Source organism: Dipteris shenzhenensis, chromosome 1 (genome assembly GCF_047967505.1).
Source record: "Dipteris shenzhenensis isolate YYH24624 ecotype China chromosome 1, Dip_SZ_1.0, whole genome shotgun sequence".
In the NCBI taxonomy this organism is placed as follows: Eukaryota; Viridiplantae; Streptophyta; class Polypodiopsida; order Gleicheniales; family Dipteridaceae; genus Dipteris; species Dipteris shenzhenensis.
Window position 1 is genome coordinate 57,902,072 of NC_141596.1, and position 18,212 is coordinate 57,920,283.

At 41.5% G+C, this 18,212-nt stretch overlaps 1 protein-coding gene across 2 annotated transcripts; it reads right to left on the reverse strand.

The window, feature by feature from the left end:
• Positions 1-12,260: 12,260 nt before the first annotated feature.
• On the reverse strand, positions 12,261-16,594 carry LOC147906104 (transcription factor MYC2-like). 2 transcript variants are annotated; one of them, XM_087376558.1, is made up of 2 exons: positions 16,189-16,594; positions 12,261-16,071 (listed from the first exon to the last, which is right to left on the reverse strand). In XM_087376558.1, exon 2 carries the CDS (start codon positions 15,921-15,923, stop codon positions 13,311-13,313), a length of 2,613 nt encoding a protein of 870 aa, XP_087232684.1. In that variant the 5' UTR covers positions 15,924-16,071; positions 16,189-16,594; the 3' UTR covers positions 12,261-13,310. The 2 variants fall into 2 exon arrangements, with proteins under 2 accessions (XP_087232684.1, XP_087232679.1); XM_087376553.1 differs by having other exon boundaries at positions 12,261-16,105.
• Positions 16,595-18,212: the final 1,618 nt, after the last annotated feature.

The window sequence follows — 18,212 nt, forward strand, 5'->3', positions numbered from 1 at the left end:
TTTCTCTTCATTTTTTCTACATAAATATATAAGGGGTTGCACATGGGCCAATCGTTCCATTAGAGTATTGGCACCATAACATAAATGGTCTAAATGTGGACCTTCCTTGGAAGAGCGGGATTGAGCTTGTGGCTACCAATCATTCAAGGGCAAAAAAAAATCTCATAATTCATGGTATAAGTTTTTTATAAGTTCTTAAAGGCCTAAGGGGAATCCAGCATTCCTCTTGACCTCTATAGTCTCCCCTATTTTTTTAGGGCTCAACCAAGGAGTACAAGAGAAAGCAAGGCAAAGCAGATCCTCTCTTCCTAGTTTTTATTATTCATAATGGCCCATGGTGGTAGCCAAAAGAACATATCAATAGATCCTTCACAATTTAAAATGCCACCAGGTGTATGTACAACAGATGCATATGCACACCCACATGTGTGTGTATGTGGGCGCACGCGCGCACATGCCTGCATGCATACGTGCGTGCGTGCGTGCGTGCGTGTGTGTGTGTGTGTGTGTGTGTGTGTGGAGCTTTCGCACAAGATAACAAAGCCTCTACTTCATTACCTTCTCCATCTACTTCCTCCTCTACGGCTACTTCTCCCACTGCAACCTCCAATGTACATTTGTCTTTGTTGGGTTTTAATCCCCTTCTTCCTTTAGTTACTAAGTCCTCTCCCACATCATTGCACTCGCACGCTCCTTTTACTTCCCGAACTATTGCATTGCTCTTGTCTGCTTCTTTTAATAATTCCATCAAATACAAAAGGCCTACTCAACTTTTGGATTCCGCTTTGCCTTAGAAGACACAAAATTGTGATTTTCGTAGCTTCCTTTGTTGTCTTTGCAAATAGATCTCCTTTCTCATCTCTGTGAAGAATCTATCTCCCAAACTCCAAATTCTGGTGGGTCTTTGTGGCGTGTTCTCCCTTCTCAATCCCTACTAGAGAGTATTTCTCAGGAAGAAAACCATGGTATCTGCCTCTATGTTATAGAGTGAATTATGATAGCCTCCATGTTACAATCTTGGTCGAGCATAAACAAATACTCTCTTTTTTTCCTTGGAAAATGTTCTTATTTTGCTTGTTGTGTTCTTGTGGACATAGTTTATGAATTGGTCAGCATGGTGGGGGTCCATGGTGTTGGTTTCGTGGCTTATGTTATACCATGGGATTCCCTTTTTGACCTTGCCCAAAATCTCTTATTCTATTGTCCTATCTTGGTCACTCTCAAGGCCTTGCTGGTTCCTCTTCTCCCACATGTTTCCTCTGTTTTTGCTCTTCTAGGAGAGTACTCAATCTTCCCAAGTGAATTTTTTAAGTCTTGAGTAGGGATATTGAAATCTACATTCTATGGGATATGGAGCAGCCTATGTCTACCTTCTATGGGATAGGTAAAAGTGAGAGTGCGTCAAAAACTTTGAGAGGAAACTTTGTTTGAATCTTGTAGGAATAAATTAGTCACACATGCCTTCTAAGGTTCCATGCATAGAAGGCTCATCCATAATAGACCAATAGAAATTACAAAATCCTACTAATTGACATAAGAGTCACTGCAAGGCAAACAATGCAGTAATATTGTATTTCCAAAACTTTTTGAAGGAGAGCATAGTTTTGTTGAGCTAGATGGTATAGGAAAAAATGAATGAGAAATGCAAACATGAGATAGAAGTGCTGGTTGGGACTATGGCATGCTAACAAACTAATGGCACATAGAAGAGAAAAGGGCTTGGCTCTAATTACACATTGAAAGTAAAAAGAGAGATGTAAAATGAAGGCAGCTCATATACTACATCTTGACCACTCATAAGTGACAAAAGAGAGGATAGGAACATCTTATGCTTTCTCATTATCTTGGGGATATTTTATAGCCAAAGGTATATGTAAAAATAGAAGTAGAACTAGGTAAGAGATACCATCAAATCCATTTAAATGCACAAATAGCTTGTACTTTAAAAGAAACATTATATGGAAAGAAAATGATTCACATGAAAGACAAATAAGAAAATTCACAATCTACAATAACAATAATTATAGAGAAAAACCACAAAAAAGGAGAAATAATTTCAACACACACACACACACACACACACACACACACACATGCACACACACACGCATGCATGCACATGCATGTACACATGTACATACACATGTACATACACATGCACACGCCTGCATGCACGTGCACACACACACACACATTTGTTTTTGGATAGTACTTAATATTACTGTGTGGAAAACCTCAAACAAGGTAAACGCCCACCACGAAGTACAGAAGAGAAATTCACAAAAGCAACACCTATCTAGGAGAGACAAGAGATAGAGATAATAAGAACCCAAAAGGAAACGGAGGAAGATATGAAATTACATGACAACATGTGGGGACATAAAGGCAATATCCTCCAAAGTGATCCCCTGTTGTACTAGAAAGCGAATAAGTGAAGTTAATAGTGCTGTTTATGAAATACAATTTCTTTTGACCCTTGTGATTCTTTTTTACATATGTAGGGGGATGAATGCATTGTGTCAGTGGGTCAAAGAATTCTTGGAGCATAGGATGCATATTCTCAAGTGAAAAATTGGGTTTAAGTTAATAGAAGCTATGTGAGTAATTGTTCCACAATACCATCATTAGCTATATCCAAAGGAGATATATCCACCTATAGCTCAATAGATTATGCTTCAATAACTAGAGAGGCCATCAAAAACTCAAGTCCAACCAAAGGAGACTAGTGAATAGAAGAGGGCTCCCAGGGATCTGAAGCATCAACACCTAAAGATACCAACACATTGAAAGAAGGCGGGAGAGTTTCATGCATAAGTGTATCCTGCACTGATAGATCCTGGATTGTGGATTTGATAAAGGAACCAAGGGAGATGGCAAGATCAACTCTTTTCCCAAAATGTGCACCCGTCCCCATTCCTTTTTCATCTTTGATTACTACATCTTATTAACCTGAAGCAGAGTAGAAGCTTGAGGGATAGAGAAAGAGCTATTTACATTAGCACCAAATTGACTTGAGTGTAAGGGGAAGCTCCTAGCAAATGACGAATTTGTCTACACTTGCATTTTGAACATTTTTCTTTTTTACAGCTCCTCAATCTGAGCTAAGGAGAAAAAGTTATGACCCCTTCTGCATAGGCTCTCCAAGGGTATTTCGCCAGTGGAATAGGGTTGAGGCAAGCTCTTCAAACCATATTCCTCTGGCAAAATACACTTAGAGGGTCTATTAAAAAGGTACTATTTATTTTTCTTAGGTCATCCCAAGGAACCGTAAAGAGGATATTTGCTCAAAATTTCATGATCCAAGCAATGGTGAAAGGAAAAGAAAGGATATTTGAAAGTCATAAAGTAAGTCACCACTTGGACATTATATATGTATATTATATAAAGGTATATATCTATTTATCAATGTTTCATATTTACTTACATATTCCTTGAAATAATTTGGAATTTTTTGCTCCCCAAAAATGACTTGAGCCTATATATTTTGACCCCTCCCACCTTTTGTCCGCTCGTCGCTCGGGGGTTTTTGCTCGGAAAATGGAAACCCCCTTTAAAGGAGATGCATAAAAGTGAAATGATTGGAGACCTGCTAGAAATTGCAAATCTGCCCAATGTATGTGAAGCTTGCATGATGGGCAAGCAGCATTGGCATCCCTTTCCTAAAGAGGCCAGTAGGGCAAAAGCTCCTCTAGAGCTCGTTCACACACACCTCTGCGGAAAGATGGAGACAGAAGCTTTGGGTGGTTCCTACTACTTCATGACACTGATTGACAACTACAGTAGAAGGATATGGATATACTTCCTGAAGACTAAAGACGAGGCTTTTAGTAAGACTTAGTTCAAGGAATGGCATGTAATGGTCGAGAAAGAATCGGGGAGAAAGGTGAAGAAATTGAGATCAGACAGAGGTGGAGAGTTCACATCAACTGAATTCGAGAGTTACTGCAAAAGTCACCGAATCAAGAGGCAGAAACCCCCGCCACATACATCACAGCAAAATGGAGTAGTAGAGTGCAAGATACGCGTCATCTGCAAAATGGGCAGGAGTATGATAAAAGGGAAGACTTGCCAAAGACTTTCTAGAGATGGATGTAAAATCCGCCTTTCTGAATGGAGATCTCAAGGAGGAGGTATACGTGGAACAACCACCAGGTTTTGAGATCCCCAGTTCAAAAGGTAAAGTCTGCAAACTGAAGAAGGCACTTTATGTGCTAAAACAGGCCCCACGAGCGTGGTACCAGCGAATTGATGCCTTCATGCAAAATGGGTTTAGGAGGAGCCCATCTGATGCAAACTTGTATATCTTCAGAGAAGGAGGTAGGTGTATGATCGTGGTCCTTTATGTGGACGACCTTGTCATAACAGGGAACCATGAAGAGAAGATCTCGCAGACAAAGCATTTGCTAGGAAGAGAGTTTGAAATGACAGACCTTGGACTGATGCATTTCTATTTGGGGATTGAAGTTTGGCAAGAGCCGAAACAGATCTTCATTTCACAGCTAAAATATGCTGGAGAGATACTGAAGGCATTTGGCATGGCTGAGTGCAAGACAGTTGGTACCCCTATGGAGGTTGACGTGAAGCTCTCAAACGAGGATTCATCACCACTAGTGGATGGAACGAAGTACAGAAGGCTTGTGGGCAGCTTGATTTACCTGTGCAACACGCGACTGAACATCAGCTTTGCAACTAGTGTACTAAGCAGGTTTTCCAATAAGCCCCGGGAGAACCATTGGAGGGCAGGGATGCGGGTGCTGAAATACATCAAAGGCACACTTGATTATGGCATCACCTATACCAAGGGCAACATCTTGACCGGATTCTATGACTCGGATTGGGCAGGAGACGTGGACAGCAGGAGATCAGTGATAGGTTACTGTTTCTCACTTGGATCTGGAGTTGTGTCATGGGTCAGCAAGAAGCAACCCACAGTTGCTATTTCTTCTACCAAGGCCGAGTACAAATCAGCATGCTTTGCTTCTTGCGAGGCAGTGTGGTTGAGGAGGATTTTAGGGGACATGGGTGCAGTGCAGAACAAGCCTACCCAGTTATCATGTGACAATTAGAGTTGCATGGCGATTGCAAAGAACCCTGTGCTCCACACTCGCACAAAACACATCATTGAGATTCAATATCACTTTGTACACGAGCTCATCATGGATGGAGAGGTCGACTTGGTGTACTGTCCGACTATAGAGAATGCTGCAGACATCTTCACGAAGGCTCTTGGAAGAGACTTGCTAGAGAGGCATCTTCATCGACTTAGCATTGGACTGAAAAGTAAGTTCACTGGCGGGTGGACATTGAGGGGGGGTGTTCGATATCAATGCTCCACTCTCGTGTAACTACGCAAGAACTAGCTAACTCTACTTGTAAGCCCCCCATATGAGGAGAAGGTATTTAAGTAGATCGGTTATCCGGTAGGTCCTGGTTTCGATACTAGATGGGGGCCATGTGTGGCCTGATGGTTGGATGGCTTCAGATAGAGTTGGCACACCGCCAACTAGGCTACATGCAAGTGTGGGAAGGCATCCCATGACTGACCGCACTGAGGGTAGACAGAGGATTTCTCGGGGTAGCCCACTCTCGAGTTGCGGGGCCCGTTTGGAGCCTCAGATGATCCCAGATGGCTCTGGGCCGAATGGAGACCATAGGTTAGTTGCTCTATTTTGCGCACCGGTTCTATCGTGTGGTCGGTGGCCTATTTCGGGACCGACCCCCAGTCGACCGTTTTGGGCGGACTGGGTCGGTCACCCAATTAGCTCTAACAGACTACGATTGGTGGCTATATAAGAGCAAGCCTGTGAAGCCCATTTCATCACTGGCTACAGCAACCCTGATTCCTTAGCATCCAGCCTCCGTCTTCTACTGTTTCCAGCATGCCATCGAAGCTTCTTTCACAGGAGCGCACGGTTGGGAGGCAGCGCCATCTATACTATCTGGTTTTCTCTCTTGTGTACGAGATCCTGTTATCTGTTGAGCACATACAATTGTATTGTTTTCTTACACTTCTATCATCTATTTTTCTTGTCAATCAACATCAATGTATCCAATAACTTTGAGATCCATTAATTTGTCATATTTTATTAGGATTTTAGTCTGTAATCCCATGTACCTTCAAGTATTTGAGAACTCTTTTAGCTACTATGAGATGAGGCTTTTTTGGATTCTTTATGAGCTTATTGAGCACACCAATGGAGGACATGTTTGACCTTGTAATTATTAAATAAATCAAGCTTCTCATAAATTGTTAGTACTAATGAGTATCTTTGTCAAGAGACATGGCACGTGCTACACAATTTGAAGTTGCATTCAATTGGGATTTGTTAGTGGCTTGTAGTTGTGTAAACCAATTTACTAAACAATTTGTCAAAATATGTTGCATGATGTCGTGTCATATTTCCATATATCTATGCCAAGAATAAAGTTCTCCCATGTCGTTCATGTCAAACTCTGATGTGAGCTAACCTATGGCTTTTAAAATAAGTTGTCCATTAGATTTGGTGGATGATCAAGTAATTAAGACAATGCACAACAACAAAAATATATTGTGCTATATTTTTTATGCATAAACAAGGATTTGAATGAGAGATGGTTGATATGCTATTAATAGAAAATGATTCTAAATTTCTTCATTCCAACAATGTGGTTCCTATTTTAAACCATACTAAGATTTTTGCAATTTCTAGACTTTCATTCCTACACCTTTGACAACATACCCTTATATTTTTTAATCTAGGTATTCCTTAAGATTTTCATCCCACTCATTGATGTATCTTACTATCACTAGGCTAAATATTTGTTATGCAGTATCACATACAAAATTTCTAAAATTAATCCAAAAGAGTGTTGTGATGCATCAAAGGTATAAAATAATTTGGCATATAATATAGAGAAGTTTATACAACACTGCTTGTATAATGTGATTGTGATTATGCCAATGATAATAAAATAAAGAAGGTCAACACAAGGATGTGCATTTTTCTTAGCACAAGGTGCTATTTCTTGGTTGCATAACAAAAAACATTCCATGAAAGCAAAATATGCATATGTCACAACAATACCATGTGAAGCTATATGGTTCAAAATACTATTTTCAAAAGCATATTACTTTGGTGAGATAAGTCCAACTACTCTACGTTGTATATAGACAAGTAAATTGTCTTGTGATTGGCATGATCTTTGTAAAAGCATTTACTCATGAAACTTGATGATATATATCGCCCATCTTCGTTTGATCTTGACATTTTGATTTTGCTACTTGGTTCATTTTCCACACCATGACCTTGAATCTATGAATCTATCAAAGACTTTAGACTTTTCTTTGAGACAATAGACCCGATAATATCTACTAAAATCATCAATTAATGTTACATAATAGAGAAAACCATTTATAAATCCCAAACATTTGAGTATATCAAGCCAAGTGTACCTCTTGCTCTCGTTTTGCTTCTACCACAAACATCTCTCTTTCCAAGGCAACTTGCTAGACAACAATAAGAGTCTTAGAATTCTAAATTCCATATTTTGATTTGTAACTTGTGTCAAAATTTTAAAATTGACACTCATATCTTTGTATATCATCATTCTGAAAATGGCATTAGGTGATACTTTACTGACATTCCATGCAAATTTGGCATTGAATTTGTCATTCTATATAGTCTTCCTTCTTTCATGACGACTCCAACAAGCTCATATCCATTTTCCTTATCTTTAATCATGCATTCATCTCCATTAAAGGTAACTCCATATTTTTTCTTTGTCATCATCTAACCCGCTGACAAGATTCTTGCTAAGCTTTGGAACATAGAAGACATCATCTATCACTTTTTTCTTTCCTAAACATTTATTTATGGGTACTTTTCCCTTTTTGTGAATAGGATTCGGTGTATTTTTCAGTTGTTTAGATTACATTCTTAGATCCTTCTAACGGTTTTATTGATGCAAACCACTCTTTATGTCATATAGGATGATCCTCCAGTATCAACATACCATGGGTCTTGACTATTTTCTTTTAATGCATCATATCCACCTTTTGATCTTATGATGGGCTATTTCTTTTTTGTATTATTGAGATGGTATCTACATGCACCTTTTGATTCTATAATCGGGTATTTTTCTTGTTCTTTTCCAAACTTTCAGGCACAATAAGCATGTTTTCTATATTGATTTTACCTATAAGGTTTCCTGCAAGTGGTGATACATATTATGACCCTTCGTGTGTATGATGTTTCCATTCTATCTATTAGATCTATTGTGGCTGTACATCTGTGTATTCTCTCAGATCTGACAATATTCTCTATCTTTTCTTCTATCTGCTCAAGTTTATAAGCAAGTTCACTGAGTGTTGTTGTACTCCAGCAATTCTTCCTTCTTAGATGTCTTGCATGGTAATTGCAAGGACATTGTGTTTAGCTTTTGCTATGTAGCAGACAAGTGTGAGTGTGTTTTCCAAAACTCTCAAGCAAGCTTTCTGTAGAGAAAATGGGACAATGATGGAGGCGTTTTTGCTTTCTACGGCTCTTGCCTACTTTGGAGTTTGGAAAAATTATGTTAAAAAAATCTCTTTGGTTGAAATATATCATTTGGTTGCTAGTGATGGTTTTCAATTTTAATGCATAAGGTTTCAGCCCATGTGACTTGATCTCCATTACTAGATCAACCATCGGGATACCAGTGCGTGTGTTGGCTTGGCAACGGTTCAACTCATACTTTTATAAATCATCATTTGGTGTGCGAAGTCCAACTCAACTTGTAAATGGATGATCGAGTTGAAGGCAATGATTTGGAGACTGAAAATGAATCTTGACAAATACAATGAACTCTTAAACAAGCTATGAATTAATCATAAGCACCAAGAGCTGCATGTTAATTACAAGACTCCGGTTATTTCTTTAGTATGTGGTTCATAATTTTTTTTAATTATGATGATAGCAGCTCTACGTTGACGGTTTTTCTTAACTGCACAAGAGAGTAATATGATGCACTACATGATTGTGAGTCCACTAGTGTTTCTCTTCCAAGGAATAACCCATACATGTAAGTCAACATGCCATATTTCTTCGGTAGTTATGGTATGGTCCACCAGAGCAGTGTAGCATGCACCATGGTATTGATTTGGTCTTGGGCAGTCGCCTATCTGTTTGACAACCTTATATGTTCATCTAGACAGAGGAAGGAGAAGAAGATGAGGTTGCTATACTACAGCAGTATCTTAACATGGATCATATGCAGGCAGTAAACAACCATGGGAACCACAATTCTTCTACATGTGTATTTCTTGGGTAGTTATGGTATGGTCCACCATAGCAGTGTAGCATGGACCATGGTCTTGATTTGGTCTTGGGCAGTCAGCCTATCTTTTGACAACCTTATATGTTCAGCTAGACAAAGGAAGACAAGAAGAAAACGAGGTTGCTAAGCAACTACATCCGAATTTCAACGTGGATCATGTGCAGGCAATAAACGACCATGGGAACCACAATTCTTCTGTATGTGTATCGATTACAAGTCAATAAGTTCATTGATGATAATAAATAAATATCCACTCCCACAAAGAGTGATATTGTCAATTCTCTTCACAAAACACATATCCACTTGTTCGGTAAATTCATATTTTGCACATCTTTATTTTCTAAAATTTCACGTTGTTTAAAACAGGATATTTGCCAAAAGAATGCATATGTTTTCCTACTCTTCAGTTAGGTACTAGTTGGCTAGGGTCAGCATTTAGGGGTACACCTCCATTGAAGGGGTTCCAGGCATTACTGTCCCACAAGTTGAGGCGTATCTCTTTAAGAGACACATAAAGACCCCCCCCCCCCAAAGTACCCAAATATGGGACCAATCACATGCATAAAATGCAGACCAACCCAGAGAATGTTTGAAGTAGCCTTGGGTGTGGGCATGTTAACATGAAAGAGATACAAGACAAGATAACAAACTAATAGGCCTAATAGGTTATGTGAGAAGGCCAAACAAACTCAAACTGATCTTCGGTAGCCCTGTGAATAGAGCTGACTGCCAGAAACCTAAGGGTGAAAACACAAGTCAAATTGTAGTATTGGTCACCTAAACTGAATTTTTAGTAAGACAAATAAAGAGTGGTTCAAATAATCTTAGTCCACAATTTCAGCATGACATGTGACATGCTGCCGTGGCGCAATATAATGGCATGCTGATGTGGCATGATAACATGGTGGGCTGAGCTGAGGTGTCAGCCTTGACATGTGGCATGGGACACATGGCAGCCTGTGGGGACACGTGGAGGGCCATGCATGAACCATGGCCCCACTCGTCACTACAAGAACTCCAGCCCCCAAGCAGCCCACCAATTTTCAAGGGAGCCAGCCCCCATGCCTATTTGGGCACTCTCTCTCACGTTTTTGAAGCTGCCCCCTCCTAAATCTATAAAAGAAACACCCCCCCACCCTCATTTGCACACCCTATTGCTCATGCAGCAACTTAATCATCTGTTCATCTTTTCTTAAGCAATATGGTACATTTCAGTTTGTGTCTTGCAAATCTATCTAGGAAGTAAGCAATAATCCGCAATCTTATATACCTAGATGAATCCAGGAACATTCCCAAACTCATCCTCTAAAAACACAACATAGTGCAGTTTCAATCTCATGATAGTCACTCACAATAATCCGCAATCTTATACAAAGCAATATTTCTCCTTCCCCTTTAAGAGAGCACTGAGGTTTCAGAGATGAAGGATCGGCACTTTCTTGATCAAGATACATGTTTGAAATGGATACCATGAGATCTATATAAAGCCTTGTTGTTGTTTAGTAGCAACGAATGTGTGCCAAAGATCGAGAACATTGAACTCCCTCAAGGATCTACCAAAAGTAATTGGAGTGTTATAGGGCTTAACGCATGACTCCAATGTTGCATCTGCACAACCTGAAAACAGCTCAAAATTCATATAATGCAACAATGACACTTGAGGTGCTCTACACTAAGTAGCTTCATATTGCCAGCTCCTCAAAAAGTCATTTCTAGAAAAAGCAAGTCCTCAACAAAAAAGAATCCATTTCCTAAGATGATTGGGAGCTACTAAAACAGTCCTCTCTAATACTGGGAGTGACTCGATATCGACAATAAAATCCTGTACCCGGACATAGAAGTGGCAGTGAACACAAGCATGCAGCTTGACAACCCATGGGACCACACACCATAGCATGTGGCTTAGCTCATTGAACCCCAACAAATACCTTATGGAGGGAAAAAAAACCAGTCCCCATGAAAGCACCCCCTCAGTGGCACCATCCAAACAAAAGAGAATCTACTCAGGAGCTACTACAGAAGAAACCAGTAAAAGTCCTTCAGTACTTGTACACTCTCAGCCACATCCAGTTGCAAGGAGAACCTTTGCGTAGAGGAAGTAAATGAGATCCTGCACATCTCACAGTGGATACACAAACCTCAAACATTTCGTTTCTAGCAAGAACATTATTCAAACACATTGTCTTACTTGCTTTGCATACTTACTACAAAACAAAGGCAATTCCAAATAAACTGAGGCCCCAGCAACTCACACATTGTCAAGTTCTTGATTACTCAAGTCTGGCACTGGATTTTGATAGGCTTATCCACATACAATAATGTCAAACTCGGCCTTTTGGAACAAAGTGACTGAGGCCAAGTTCAAGATCTAATACCAATGTGCTATGCCAAAATTAGAAGCACCTTTGACATAGAACTGTGTGTACCAGGCACACTGGACAGTACTCTCATGGGTGAATACACCATCAAGGTTGGAAATTAAACCTAGAGTATATATGCTGGCCCATTACCTAGGAAAACTAGAGTGTCATTTTCCTCAGATTTGCACTCAACCTGTCTTGGATCAAGCCTTCATGAGAATCAGAGAGTTCCATCCATAGGCTAGGCCAATACTCACGAACACAGACAATACTTGGCTTGAGGTTTAAGCTCAGCCTCTCTTGCAAAGTTCTAGACAGTCAGATCAATGTGCCAGCTATGTGGGAGTCAGAAATACAGTGCAAATCCACAAGCTATGATGCTCCACCCCTTGCATACAGTCCAGTTTTCAAAGAGTAGAACTGAGTTACCGCTTTTGCAAACAGTTCTATGCTAAATAGTTCCTTAAAAAGATGTGCACATGCCATTGACTGCAAACAACTTAAAAGAATGATCCCTTGTTCTGGTATGACTTTTTGTCTTACTTGAGGAAGAGGCAAGGGGAAGAGAGAACTGTATGTACAGTCAAACCATGATTTGTGGTGGCTAAATGATTACAATAGCTATTTCCTGCTGTTCAGAGGCCCCTTCAAAAGAGATCCTTCAGATACGACACATACAACCATGCTATGAGAGAAGTGCAAGCCAGCTTTGGGCAATAATAAAAAACTAAACTCCTGAATTACAAGACTATATTACAAACCCGATATATTACAATGCAGCATACATAAAACATGTTGATGAGGTAAGAAGCTCATCTCTCAGACAACAGATCCAGAACCAAGCCTTGGCACTTGCAAAGCATAAGCTAAAATTAGGCAGAACGGAGTTGAATGAGATTCAAAAGTAGCTGCAGTTCCCACATCTCCTAAAATATAGGTAAATTATTGGTTAGCGCTAATAAACATGCAAGAAGCGCAAAAATCTGCACCCCTGCATTGGAATAAGTTTACCTTTGGACTGGAGTAAACTATCGGAAGGGATTAAAATAAAAGTACTCCCCTATGTCATCTCCTCCAAGGCTTCAACAGGACCCTCTTCAGTGCTGCATGCTGAGCATGCTACAAGTGACAAGGAAATAACATACAAGAGTAGGCTGAAGTAGCTTCCGAGAGATGATGGAAACTCTGACACAGAGAAGAGAGAATAGCTTCAATGAATAAGAGAACTGCGGTTTCTCTTCCTTTCCATGTTCCCATTCAGAAAAGGAACACCATCCTTACATATATGTACCCCTGAACTTCATGTGGATGTAAAGCACCGATCATAGAAGTCCCACTTAAGTAAGGTGCAACCAGATGGTCACATTCTTGGCAGATTCTCTGGTAGATGTTAACACAGGGCAACAACCCTGACGAAAGATTATGTTCCCTGACCTCCTGATCTCTGCAGTCATTTCCAAATGTTGGCCTTGGTCTGGTTGGGCACCCAAGGTATTCTTGTCAGTGTACTCAGATCTCTTAGTCATCAAAAATCATACTTAACAGTTCTTGTGGAGAATTAAGTCAGAGGCAGATGAGTGTGATTTCAAGACAGTTGGAGGTTCACCCGTCAATCAGACATTCCTGACAGTTGTGCAGCTTCCTCAACAATTGCAATCAACTAGTTGCCCATGTAGATAAAGCTGCTGTAAGCTTTTCTTCAGTCATATGGCTGGGGTTCTTCAAAACTACAATGATTGTCTGAATTACCATGTCCTCCACTATAGCCACATTTGCATGATGCACCTCCAATTGCAGCTGTTGCAAGGCCACCATGAACTTTGCCACAGGATAATTATCTCTTGAGCTTTCCACCCGAATTATGGCTTCTCTGCCAAGAAGAAACTGTACATTAATTTTCATCCTGCCATGTGGACATGCTACAGAATTTATGCTTTTTGCGTCTGTTGTGGTGCAGCTGCCCATATCCATTTTCCCTCCATCAAGCTGAGCAAGTAGATTCTTCGTTTCAACTTCCAAGTCCTTGACTTTGCCACGAAGCTCTTGGATATACAATGTGGCATCTGCCAGTAGTGAGGCTTTGTCCATTTTAGAAACGTTTGGCACAACAGCTCGCAAAGCATAGAAACGCTGATTCATTTTCTCTCGCCTTTGACGCTCCGCTTCCACATGGTTCAAGGGTTCTTCCCTACCATTTGCTGGCTTCCGTCCCCTTTTGCGAGGCTTCTTCTCCACCATTGTTTCGCTGCATTCTGCTTCTTTAAAGGAGGCATCCACATCTGAATGCTCTGATTCCACACTAGAGCGGACAGCTCCATAAGCTTGTACTGTCACACTTTCTTCTTGCTGCAAAAGCCTGCTTGACTTTTCCTCTGTTGACTGCTCGACTAAGTCTGCACCTTTTATATCACTAAGAGTTTGAGCCAACATTGAGGTATTGTTGGCATTCAAGAGCTCTGGTGCCTTAATATCCTGCTGGGTGGTGCTTGCTACTGGCACAGCATTAGTATGCACATACAGTTCCCAAGGCTTAGGTGCCTGATTGTAATTTCGCACTTGCAACATTGCAGGGACCACATTGTGGTCCAGCGTTTCTGAAGCTTTTGCTACATTGTCATAGATTGTAATTCCCGAAGCCTGGCCTGCTTGGCTATATGCCAGACTCCCTGCTATCTTCATTTCAGAATTGAGACCATGAGAATCTGATACTTCTACTGCATCAGGGTAGCGTTTACTTTCTGAAGCCTTTACAGGTTGAACATAGCGGTGAATATCTGTCGTACGAGTTTGATTCTGAGGCACTGCTGTTATGCAAAATTGACTACGACTCTGTGTTTCTCCCATATTCTTGAAATTCTGAGCTTCTACTTGTTTTACAGACTCAGTGTAACTATCTACCTCTCCTGTCTTCATTGCATGATCATAATTGTGATACTCAAAGACTTCTAGTGCAGAGCTTTGATTCTGTGTCTTTGCTTGCTTGACATCTTGATCATAGTGATGAAACTCAGGAATCACTCTCTTCCTATCAACCATCTTTGTAATATCTTCAGACTCACCTTTCTGTAGAACATGTCGATCTGTTACAACAAGATTCTCATGAGCCATGGCCTGAGCCCTGCCATCCCCAGTTCCACTTGCTTGTGGACAAAAGCTTGATTGCCAGGTCATTGGCAGCAACCTCTCATTTTCACTTCCTAAGACAATCATGTCATCGTAAGGTAAGTCCTGAGGGAATAAACTGTTCAAGCAGTCTCCCTCACCCTCCCCCAATGACTGTCTCACCTTGTCACCCTCTGCTGGCCGAAATTCCTGCAACTTGGTCATGCATGGGCTAACAGTGGTTTGGCTTTGTCCAGAGATGCCAGCTGAGAACTCGTTGCCTGAGCCATTCAGGAACCCAGAACTAGCTGAACCAAAGTCAGTGCCCAAATGAAGAAGGCTGCCGTCTGCAAAGCTCCTGCTTGGGCTGTTAAAAAATGGCATGTCGTTTTTTGGCAGCAAAGGCTCGAGGGGCGATTGATTGGAGAAGTCTTCCCAAGGACTGTCAGCAAAAGAAAGCTTGACAGTATTCAAAAAACAAAGGTCCTCCTCAATCACTTCAGTCGATCCAAGCTCAACAACTCCAGTTGATGTTGGTACACACACGATCGTACGAATGCCAAACCTTTGGGCAAGCTCTGCCCTTGGACAATTTCGCCTCTGAAACTGGATTGCTCCCTGTAGCCAAACATACTGCGAACTTGCGTATGCCCAACCAGGAGTTCCAGTTCCAATTGCAAAGGAATACATCATAGAAACCAGAAAGAACCATTCTGAATCCGTCACATCCGCATCCAAAGCAAGTCCAGCAGACGCGGTAGAATCGTCCCCATTTTGTGCAATCAAAGCTTGCAGCTCTCTCAAAATCCTCCTCCGCAGCTGTTGGTCATCCTCGCTAACTGCTACTGGCCTTGAAGGGTCACCTTGCTCGCCCTCCTTGGGATTGAAGTAGCCGTCTCCCCAACCTAGAACCTGCTGCCCATTGAAGGAATTTGTGAGCTGCCAGAAAATCGCATAAGTCCAGCTCTTCGAACTACTCTCTACCACGGATTGTAGTCGTTGCTGCAGAGTGTCTGAATGATTGGCAGTCACCGTTGGAGGCGCAGCCAACTCTCCCTCAGGCCACAAAGTGTCCTCGTAAGAAGAAGAACTCATGAAAGCCTCAAGAATGGCATTATCATCGATCCACCATCGACATCCAGCCATGAGATCGGTGTCCATGTTCATTTCGATCGATAAGATTATCAGAACTTGTGACTTCTACCACTCCAGGTCAGAATAACGCCAAGTTCTCGCACAGACTGCTTTGTCCATCCAGTAAGATTACTCCTCAGCACATTGTCGTCTATCATAAACGACCAGACGTTTATCAGACCTGGTAATAAACGCGTGGCGAAGCTGATCAAAAGCTGCACAGCAAGAAATCGTTTGCCTTTCAAAGGCCAGGGCAGCTTTGCACTCTCGCCGTAAATGTTAAGAATATGCTACCTACCAGTCAGTGGATCAATCATTCTCCCGTTCTGGCATATCTTCCGGCGCTTGCAACCATCTCATTTTGCCGGCGGAAGCGATGTTCTCGCGCTTGAGGCTGCCAGCCAAAACCAAAGTCGTGGCCGTTTGTCAGAGTCGATGATCTCAAGAAGGAAATCTGGTAGCAGAAGCTGCTGGGAGCCAAGTTGGGAGGCAAAAGGACCGACTGGGGCAACCGATTGCATCTACCAACTAGAGAAATTGGACTGCACACAATATGCTGCGACTCTGGCGTCTGCTGCAGCTGGTCCGCCTCCCGTTGCTCTCCTGCAGGCACTCGGGGCGCGCTCTTCGAGATTTCTGCGGGAGACGCGGGGCTGCTGCAGGTCGCAACCCTGGTGCGGGGGGCAGGGAAGTGGCTGAGGCGGGTGCTGGCAAAAGTCAAGAGAAGATGGGACAGAAAGAGCAGAGGTAAAATGGGACAGAAATTCTGCGATGGAGTGCCGTGAGCGGGAGCAGGAGGTAAGACACCTGAAGACGGCAGACGGAGAAGCTGTCGGAAAGCAGAGAGAGAGAGAGAGAGAGGAATTGGGAGCTTGGAAGGAAGGAAAGTTGAAGGGCGGAACAGGGGAAGGATGGATCCAAGCTTTCAAAGTTCAGGGTCAACAAAAAGCTTTGATGTTTGTGCTCCAACATAAAAAGTGTATCCACTCTCATCTCTCTTCCCACATACACACACATTAGTTCACAATTAGTTTTCCTACTATGCCACCTCCGTTTCGACCTCTCCTTTCCCACCTCTCGGTGTTTCCCTCAGTAGCTCCGTATCCGTTTCGTCACCAAACCCAGTGAACGCCGGTCGCATTCCTCACAAGAAAACGACATTTTTCCCCCGTATAGGGGCGCTATTGGCACTTTCAATCTCAGTGCAATTCACACACAAGAAAAAAACAAAGGCAAAAGCAATTAGCTTTAAGATTCGATTTGTGTTTGCCACCCCCGTTTAGATATGCGCCTTGGAGGCAAGAAAGATTAGTTTTAGTTTTTTAATGAGATTGAAAAATACACAATCTCACCCTCTTCCAGTGAGATACAGATGGGAAACCATACTCTTATCACACCCATCATAGTCAGTGCTCAAACGTACCTGCTCAAACGTACCATACATGCCAAATCTCGAAGAAACTAGAGTACACAGGGCAAAAAACGAGCCCACAGGAAAAATGAGTAAAAAGTAGAAAGCACAATGATATGATGGCAACCAAAAAAAAACAGCACAAGAAGCCAATCGTAAGAATCAAGCATAGGGAAAGAGCTGCCTAGTTTTATGATGAATGAGTAAACGAAAATTTAATACCAGGTTGCTAACAAGTTGCAAGCCAGGCAATTCCTCCATTTTTTCCTTGTTAACTTAGGATAGCTGATTTTGTATTGGTTTTCAAAACATATTATAGAAGGTTCTTTTTTTCTAGGTAAAGATACTTCGTAAATCATCATCTTAATATATTAAAAATATGGATGGAGTGATACTACATCGTACCCTTGAACCACCATGTTCACATTACTTAGGGCAAGTAAATGGCATCACCCTCAACCCTCTCAAACCATCCCTAGCAACGTTACCTACGGGAGAGTCTTCTACATAGTGTGTGCACAATGGGTTCTCCTAAGTACACATGGAGACAAAAATACGTAATTGTCATTGCTCTTAGATCTAAGCTTCTACAGCATGGTTAAACCCTCTTGAAAGTCCTTGTTTGATATAATTATTGATGTGGTTAAGAAAAACAATTCCCTTTCTTTTCTCTTCTTTCCTTCTTTTTATATAATTTTGGGTTCTTTGCTCTTTTCATGTTGTCCACTTTGACTTTGCTTCTTAGCTCAATCTCGAGAAGAGTGTGGCCCCCCTATCTTGTTTTTTTTAATTTGGAAGCACTCGATGGCTTCACAATTATTTCTTTCCTCTCAATGCTCAATGCATTGGCACGTGCATTGGGTAAGGTCCCACCTAGGGCCACTTGCAATGACTGTGGGATTCGTGATTTG